This window comes from Oncorhynchus mykiss, chromosome 25 (genome assembly GCF_013265735.2).
Source record: "Oncorhynchus mykiss isolate Arlee chromosome 25, USDA_OmykA_1.1, whole genome shotgun sequence".
NCBI classification, from domain to species: domain Eukaryota; kingdom Metazoa; phylum Chordata; class Actinopteri; order Salmoniformes; family Salmonidae; genus Oncorhynchus; species Oncorhynchus mykiss.
In genome coordinates, this window is record NC_048589.1 from 36,815,712 (window position 1) to 36,824,709 (window position 8,998).

The 8,998-nt window shown below is 45.5% G+C and overlaps 2 protein-coding genes across 5 annotated transcripts in view; one reads left to right on the plus strand and one right to left on the minus strand.

Moving 5' to 3' along the window:
• Window positions 1-5,535, minus strand: part of sash1b (SAM and SH3 domain containing 1b) — a 101,308-nt gene extending 95,773 nt beyond the window's left edge. For 3 of the 4 annotated variants that reach the window (XM_021585322.2, XM_021585321.2, XM_021585319.2), the window contains exon 1: window positions 4,211-5,534. In XM_021585322.2, coding sequence (XP_021440997.2) covers window positions 4,211-4,780 — 570 coding nt within the window. In that variant the 5' untranslated portion in view covers window positions 4,781-5,534. Of the gene's footprint in view, window positions 1-4,210 lie in introns of all 4 variants that reach the window. The other variant, XM_021585320.2, reaches the window with a different exon arrangement.
• The window catches only part of LOC110505847 (ensconsin), a 448,490-nt gene extending 439,492 nt beyond the window's left edge, over window positions 1-8,998 (plus strand). The window contains exon 17 of the mRNA XM_036962628.1: window positions 8,925-8,998. Within this exon, the coding sequence (XP_036818523.1) occupies window positions 8,925-8,935 (11 nt within the window). The 3' untranslated portion in view covers window positions 8,936-8,998. The remainder of the gene's footprint in view (window positions 1-8,924) is intronic.

Sequence of the window (8,998 nt, forward strand, 5' to 3'; positions counted from 1 at the left end):
ACAAACTGAAATGGTCCACTCAGACAGTGTGGTGAAGGCGCAACAGCACCTCTTCAACCTCAGGAGGCTGAAGAAAATGTGCCTTGTCACCCAAAACCCTGACAAACTTTTAACAGACGCACAATCAAGATCATCCTGTCGGGCTGCCCTCCATGACATACAACACCCGATGTCACATGAAGGCAAAAAATATCATCAAGGACATCAACCACCCGAGCCATTGCCTGTTCACACCGCTACCATCCAGAAGGCGAGGTCAGTACAGGTGCATCAAAGCTGGGACTGAGAGACTGAAAACAGCTTCTATCTCAAGGCCATCGGACTGCTAAACAGCAATGACTAACTCAGAGAGGCTGCAGCCTACATTGAGACCCAATCACTTGACACTTTATTAAATGGATCACTTGTCACTTTATACAATGCACTCTAAATTATGCCACTTTAATATTAATCATGTTAACATATCTTACATTTCTCGTATCCCATGTATATACTGTATTTTATACCATCTATTGCACCTCGCCTATGCCGCTCGGCCATCGCTCATCCATATTCTCACTCAACCCCTTAGATTTGTGTGAATTAGGTAGTTGTTGTGGAATTGTTAAATTACTTGTTAGATATACTGCACTGTCCGAACTAGAAGCACAAGCATTTCGCTACACTCACAATAACATCTGCTAACCATGTGTATGTGACAAATAAAATTTGATTTGACCACTTAATTGGTCAACTATAGGGTAATGTAAATGTTGTCTTCTAAATGATCCAATACATAATGTGGTACACTTTTCATAATTAGGTTAGAGTTCAGAGAGGCTAGATAAATGATCTAGACCCTCCACTGTGCAGTAAATCAAGATGGCGGACTTTGGGAAGTCTTGAGTCATCGGCATACATTGACAACCTAGTTTAACTCCTCTTGACAGTTCAATACTTGAAGTAACCTTTATTTAATATGTTACACTTGGGGTTACTATACATACTGTATCTAACCCGTTGAATAAGAGATTCTCCCAAATTAAAATCGTCTAGGCATTTATATAAAAATTATAGTCATAATTAAACAAAAGGCCTTTTCTAAATCTGCTATGAAGACCAGGTCTGGTTTCTTTGGTGTTTCATAGTGTTCTATTTGTTTCAAGTAATATTATCTCCAATGTTTCATCCATGTAAAAAAATAAATACAAAAAATAAAAAATAAAAAAATAAAACTGATCAGGATGAATAATATCTGATAAACGTTTTTCATTCATTGACCGATGCATTTTGCCAGGAGTTTTGTGAAAGGGGATTCCAGGGGTTGCACAGATTTTGATACAGCACTGAAATTAGTGTCAACATAACCACCTATTGTCTCACTAAAATGGATCAGCGGCTGATCATTATAATATATTTTGATTTCCTACAGAAAGGATTTGAATCTGTGGCAAGGTTTTTAATACATTTTTTGGGAAAGGAGAAATGTGATTTGTTGTTTATGCGTCTGAGTGAGATGCGCAGCAGGCGGCTTTGGTTCAGTGGGTCCTCTTGGGTGGGTGTGTACGAGTTAAAGAATTAGCTATGTCCATTCAGAAAGTTTCCCAAAATAAGCCTTTCTGGACATTATCTCTTTAAATAAATCCATCATGATGGCCAGCATGTGCGAGGAACGACAACAGGTGCCAGTTTTGCATTTCCTAGCCCATGGATGAATAGCCTATCGTAATATTCGGTAGCATAGGATTCTCATTACTGCATCCTCTCTAGCCACTTTGAACATTATGCCACTGAGAATGACCACACCAGCACTGGTGACATTATGAATTTATTTGGTAAAAGTTGAGGGAAAAACAGTGTGTGACTGTAGCCCAAACACACAGCCCAAGACTGTAGCCCAAACACGCAGCCCGAGACTGTAGCCCAAACACGCAGCCCGAGACTGTAGCCCAAACACGCAGCCCGAGACTGTAGCCCAAACACGCAGCCCGAGACTGTAGCCCAAACACGCAGCCCGAGACTGTAGCCCAAACACGCAGCCCGAGACTGTAGCCTAAACACGCAGCCCGAGACTGTAGCCCAAAGACGCAGCCCGAGACTGTAGCCCAAACACGCAGCCCGAGACTGTAGCCCAAACACGCAGCCCGAGACTGTAGCCCAAAGACGCAGCCCGAGACTGTAGCCCAAACACGCAGCCCGAGACTGTAGCCCAAACACGCAGCCCGAGACTGTAGCCCAAACACGCAGCCCGAGACTGTAGCCTAAACACGCAGCCCGAGACTGTAGCCTAAACACGCAGCCCGAGACTGTAGCCTAAACACGCAGCCCGAGACTGTAGCCTAAACACGCAGCCCGAGACTGTAGCCTAAACACGCAGCCCGAGACTGTAGCCCGAGACTGTAGCCTAAACACGTAGCCCGAGACTGTAGCCTAAACACACAGCCCGAGACTGTAGCCTAAACACACAGCCCGAGACTGTAGCCTAAACACACAGCCCGAGACTGTAGCCTAAACACGCAGCCCGAGACTGTAGCCTAAACATGCAGCCCGAGACTGTAGCCTAAACACACAGCCCTAGACTGTAGCCTAAACACGCAGCCCGAGACTGTAGCCTAAACACGCAGCCCGAGACTGTAGCCTAAACACAGCCCTAGACTGTAGCCTAAACACGCAGCCCTAGACTGTAGCCTAAACATGCAGCCCGAGACTGTAGCCTAAACACACAGCCCTAGACTGTAGCCTAAACACACAGCCCTAGACTGTAGCCTAAACATGCAGCCCGAGACTGTAGCCTAAACACACAGCCCTAGACTGTAGCCTAAACACACAGCCCTAGACTGTAGCCTAAACATGCAGCCCGAGACTGTAGCCTAAACACGCAGCCCGAGACTGTAGCCTAGACACACAGCCCTAGACTGTAGCCTAAACACGCAGCCCGAGACTGTAGCCTAAACACGCAGCCCGAGACTGTAGCCTAAACACGCAGCCCGAGACTGTAGCCTAAACACGCAGCCCGAGACTGTAGCCTAAACATGCAGCCCGAGACTGTAGCCTAAACACGCAGCCTAAGCAGGTATTCTTCATCTGTTGTAACATCTCAGCTCCAATAAGCCTTTGTGGAAAGGCAGAGCCATTTTTGACAGCCATGTCTGGCTCACAGAGTCAGGAAATCAAATTCATACGGTATAGGTCTAACCACTATCCACTGACACAGAACCAATTTTAGAACACCACGAGACAGCAACCCAAATACAGCAACCCATACTGGAGAATAGGAGTTGGCCTTTGCTGCAATGTGGTGCTGATTCCAATTACTAAATAGACCTATACGATACACCACAATGAAGGTTAAAGCCAATACTACAGTCTGCAACTGCAGACCCTGCCTAGCTCTCTGACCGTGAATAAGCATTCATCTGAGGGGATGTACACAGAGCATCTGTACCGTATGTGATGTCATCAGACCTGGTTTCTTTGGCATTTCATAGTGTTCTATTGTTTCAAGTAATTGTCTTATGTATCATCCATGTAAAACACCTATCTGATCAGGATTAATAATATCTGATAAAACCTTTATTCTATGTGCTATGCATTTTGCGGCACAACAGTAAAGTGACGCCATACTCCGTAAAACAACTGTCAGAGCAGAGGGATGGAATGAGAAGTAGATACACTGTCTGAATACTCTGTGTCTGGGCCCATAGGGTTCTGGTAAAAATATGTGTACTATGTAGGGAATAGGGTGCCAATTGGAACACACACTGTCTCCAACTCTACAGTGACAGACAATGGAAGCTATCAGATTAACCAACAGTAAGATACAGTTAAGTAACAATGATATAGCTGTTAGCTCAGAAAGTCTGAAAGATATGAGCTCATTAACCCAGCCAGGTCAATAATGTGTCCCATAGGAATTATAAATTAAATGGACTCTCACAACAGAGCATTACTTCAGCAGGCGTGTTGGTCAGACCTATAGACCCAAAATCACTTCTGAGTAGATACATTTCTAAATGTGTGTGTGTATTCAAGTCCATGACTGCCCATACGGCCTTGAGCAGTCATCCTGACTCTGAAAGTGTCAGAGCACAATTGCAGGTATAGAGCAACATCAAAGAAATTGACCATACTATCCATCACAGCGGACACAGAGGGAAGAGTGTAATTGAATGTGACAGTCTATGAACAAGCATTCTAATTTTCAACATCAATAAATGACATAGGAGCCTACCTTGTTGGTGTATGGCGGCTCACTGAGGTCGATTCCATCTTTCACAAGTTTATCCCTGATCAAGAGCTTCAGTTTCAGTTTTGGGTAAGTCACCAACTCTTTACAATCAGTGAAACTCAAATTGTTGTTTTTAGGACATGATGACTCTTGGTGAAATCTTTGGTGAGCCCCAATTTCAACTTCCTCCTGGTTGGATTCTGTCCATGAACTTGACCCCTGGAGGTCATTCTCGCACTCTGTGATGTGCATTATGTTGGTGCCCAACAAGGGTCTACAGGAAGAGGGGTACAGGGGCTCGAGGGTGAAGTAAAGACCCGGTGATTTTTCCTTCTCCTGCTCTCTCAACCTCTTCACTGCGTCGAGCAATTTTTGTCGGTGGTGCTGGACGTAGACCCCTATGGCGTCCAGATCGGGATCACCAATTTGTTTACAAACTTCGAGATCATCGTATCCATTGTCCACAAATCCCTCCAAGTACTGAGGCAGTTTAAGATTCTGTAGCCACTCATAGACAAGGCCGGGGCCGGTGCGCATCATTTTGACATAGGATGAGCAATGTTTTCCATGCATAGGCTGCGTTAGAAATGGTTCCGTTATCTCCAAAATGTAAACCTCAGGAGCGCCGGTCTCTTTGACACATTTTTACATCCGCCGCGGCCTCGGTCATTCTTATTGGATCCAAAATTACAAACGCATGCAGAGGTTATTAAACTGATGAAGAATACAAAACGAAATCTAAAAAGAGCCGAGTCTACTACTGTTACAATAAAATAAAGGCCATGTTAAACGCTGCAATATTGGTGTTCCCAAAATTCTGGATAACAAACAATGCAAATATTTTATTATGAATAGACCATGGCGTCCAAAAATCCAACCTAGTAGGTGTGGTCTGGTCATCAATTAATCCAAGCAGGTGAGAGAAAGAGAAGGCATGGTATCCAACCAAAGAAACACAACATATACATGAGATAAACAAAACTGAAGAAATTGTGCATTAAGTGTCCACGAGCTGAATTTCAAACATTCTTTGTTCCTCGCCGCTTTTGTTTGTTTTATTGCTGCTGTTTCGAAAAGGGCACTCCTGGCGCGGCAACGTCCAAATATCGTTGTTTTTATCACTCAGTACTGCAAACTTCAGAGTGGAGGTAAATGCGAGATGAAACGCTTTTCGCTGCTTCTTATCTGTATGCCTAGGTCCGAATACACTTGTTGTAGCACATGGTGCAAAGCACCCTCTCTCTCCCCGGAATTAACTTTGTCTCTCTGGTCTAGAGTTGGTCCAGAGTGCCATTCCATCCAAGCGAATTCTGCTTCGCGTTTGTTAAAAAAAAAATAAGGCAATTGAGCATTATCTGTACTCTGGCGCCCTCTGTTCGACATATACCACAATTGACTATTTGAGTACATGTCAGATCAATCAACGCTGTAATTGTCAGCCACTGAAGTAAATCGATTCCAGTAGCTCTCTCGGACCAGTACTGTAGCTCTCTCCAGGAGGACTGTTGGACCAGTACTGTATCTCTCTCCGGGAGGACAGTTGGACCAGTAACTCTCTCCAGGAGGACTGTTGGACCAGTAACTCTCTCCAGGAAGACTGTTGGACCAGTACTGTAGCTCTCTCCAGGAGGACTGTTGGACCAGTAACTCTCTCCAGGAGGACAGTTGGACCAGTAACTCTCTCCAGGAAGACTGTTGGACCCGTAGCTCTCTCCGGGAGGACTGTTGGACCAGTAACTCTCTCCAGGAGGACAGTTGGACGAGTAGCTCTCTCCAGGAGGACGTTGGACCAGTAAATCTCTCCAGGAGGACAGTTGGACCAATAGCTCTCTCCAGGAGGACGGTTGGACCAGTAACTCTCTCCAGGAGGACAGTTGGACCAGTAACTCTCTCCAGGAGGACTGTTGGACCAGTAACTCTCTCCAGGAAAACTGTTGGGCCAGTAGCTCTCTCCAGGAGGACAGTTGGACAAGTAGCTCTCTCCAGGAGGACTGTTGGACCAGTAACTCTCTCCAGGAGGACTGTTGGGCCAGTAGCTCTCTCCAGGAGGACTGTTGGACCTGTACTGTAGCTCTCTCCAGGAGGATAGTTGGACCAGTACTGTAGCTCTCTCCAGGAGGATTGATGGACCAGTAACTCTTTCCAGGAGGACTGTTGGACCAGTAGCTCTCTCCAGGAGGACTGTTGGACCAGTAACTCTCTCCAGGAGGACTGTTGGACCAGTAACTCTCTCCAGGAGGACTGTTGGACCAGTAGCTCTCTCCAGGAGGACTGTTGGACCAGTAACTCTCTCCAGGAGGACTGTTGGACCAGTAGCTTTCTCCAGAAGGATTGTTGGACACCTGTGATGATGAATTGTGTGTTTTAACAACCCTTAAAACATGGAATGGTCATTTTGAAAAAAATACAATTTGTTTTACATAGATTTTATTTCCATTGCACAACTAATATATACACTGCTCAAAAAATAAAGGGAACACTTAAACAACACAATGTAACTCCAAGTCAATCACACTTCTGTGAAATCAAACTGTCCACTTAGGAAGCAACACTGATTGACAAATTCCACATGCTGTTGTGCAAATGGAATAGACAACAGGTGGAAATTATAGGCAATTAGCAAGACACCCCCAATAAAGGCGTGGTTCTGCAGGTGGTGAACACAGACCACTTCTCAGTTCCTATGCTTCCTGGCTGATGTTTTGGTCACTTTTGAATGCTGGCGGTGCTTTCACTCTAGTGGTAGCATGAGACAGAGTCTACAACCCACACAAGTGGCTCAGGTAGTGCAGCTCATCCAGGATGGCACATCAATGCGAGCTGTGGCAATAAGGTTTGCTGTGTCTGTCAGCGTAGTGTCCAGAGCATGGAGGCGTTACCAGGAGACAGGCCAGTACATCAGGAGACGTGGAGAAGGCCGTAGGAGGGCAACAACCCAGCAGCAGGACTGCTACCTCTGTCTTTGTGCAAGGAGGAACAGGAGGAGCACTGCCAGAGCCCTGCAAAATGACCTCCAGCAGGCCACAAATGTGCATGTGTCTGCTCAAACGGTCAGAAACAGACTCCATGAGGGTGGTATGAGGGCCCGACGTCCACAGGTGGGGGTTGTGCTTACAGCCCAACACCGTGCAGGACGTTTGGCATTTGCCAGAGAACACCAAGATTGGCAAATTCGCCACTGGCGCCCTGTGCTCTTCACAGATGAAAGCAGGTTCACACTGAGCACATGTGACAGACATGACAGAGTCTGGAGACGCCGTGGAGAATGTTCTGCTGCCTGCAACATCCTCCAGCATGACCGGTTTGGCGGTGGGTCAGTCATGGTATGGGGTGGCATTTCTTTGGGGGGCCGCACAGCCCTCCATGTGCTCGCCAGAGGTAGCCTGACTGCCATTAGGTACCGAGATGAGATCCTCAGACCCCTTGTGAGACCATATGCTGGTGCGGTTGGCCCTGGGTTCCTCCTAATGCAAGATAATGCTAGACCTCATGTGGCTGGAGTGTGTCAGCAGTCCCTGCAAGAGGAAGGCATTGATGCTATGGACTGGCCCGCCCGTTCCCCAGACCTGAATCCAATTGAGCACATCTGGGACATCATGTCTCGCTCCATCCACCAACGCCACGTTGCACCACAGACTGTCCAGGAGTTGGCGGATGCTTTAGTCCAGGTCTGGGAGGAGATCCCTCAGGAGACCATCCTCCACCTCATCAGGAGCATGCCCAGGCGTTGCAAGGAGGTCATACAGGCACATGGAGGCCACACACACTACTGAGCCTCATTTTGACTTGTTTTAAGGACATTACATCAAAGTTGGATCAGTCTGTAGTGTGGTTTTCCACTTTAATTTTGAGTGTGACTCCAAATCCAGACCTCTATGGGTTGATACATTTGATTTCCATTGATTATTTTTGTGTGATTTTGTTGTCAGCACATTCAACTATGTAAAGAAAAAAGTATTTAATAAGAATATTTCATTCATTAAGATCTAGGATGTGTTATTTTAGTGTTCCCTTTATTTTTTTGAGCAGTGTATATAATATAACCCTATATATATTTTTTTTTTAATGTAACCTTATTTATTTAACTAGGCAAGTCAGTTAACGGCCTAGGAACAGTGGGTTAACTGCCTTGTTCAGGGGCAGGACGACAGATTTGTACCTTGTCAGCTCAGGGATTCGATCCAGCACCCTTTTGGTTACTGGCCCAACACTCTAAGCACTAGGCTACCTGCCGCCCCTACACAGTATATTTGTCTGTTTGATCATGTCTTATGATGTATGTTCTGTGATATAATGTTATCTGAAGTGATGTTATTGTATGTTGCCAAGTACATTTTCTTATGGAACATTAATGTATTAACTCATTTGTTCATTCAGGTCCCTGCTAACTCTGACCGGCATAGAGGAGATCCAGTCCCATCAGAGGGCAGGTGAGAGCTCATCACATCCTCCGTCAGCTCATCTATACTCTCTATGCTATGTAGATATTACACTAGAGTCGTGAACACTAGAGCCCCCCCAAAAGTCCAAGATTTCTACCGCCAAGAGGTTATGGGCTCTCAATATTCAAAGTTTGATTCGAACCCGGAAGCAGATTACATATTTAAGGTCTCTCAATAATTTATTTGTATGTGTCTCTAAGTCTAAGATATGTATGTGAATCAAGTGAATTAACTGATTTTATGTTATTAACCCATTTCTATCACACACTCCTTAGAAGTTATCTGAGTATCGTACAGATCAGAGAGGGGAGACAGCACATCCACGAATCTTTCCACAAAAATAAAACGC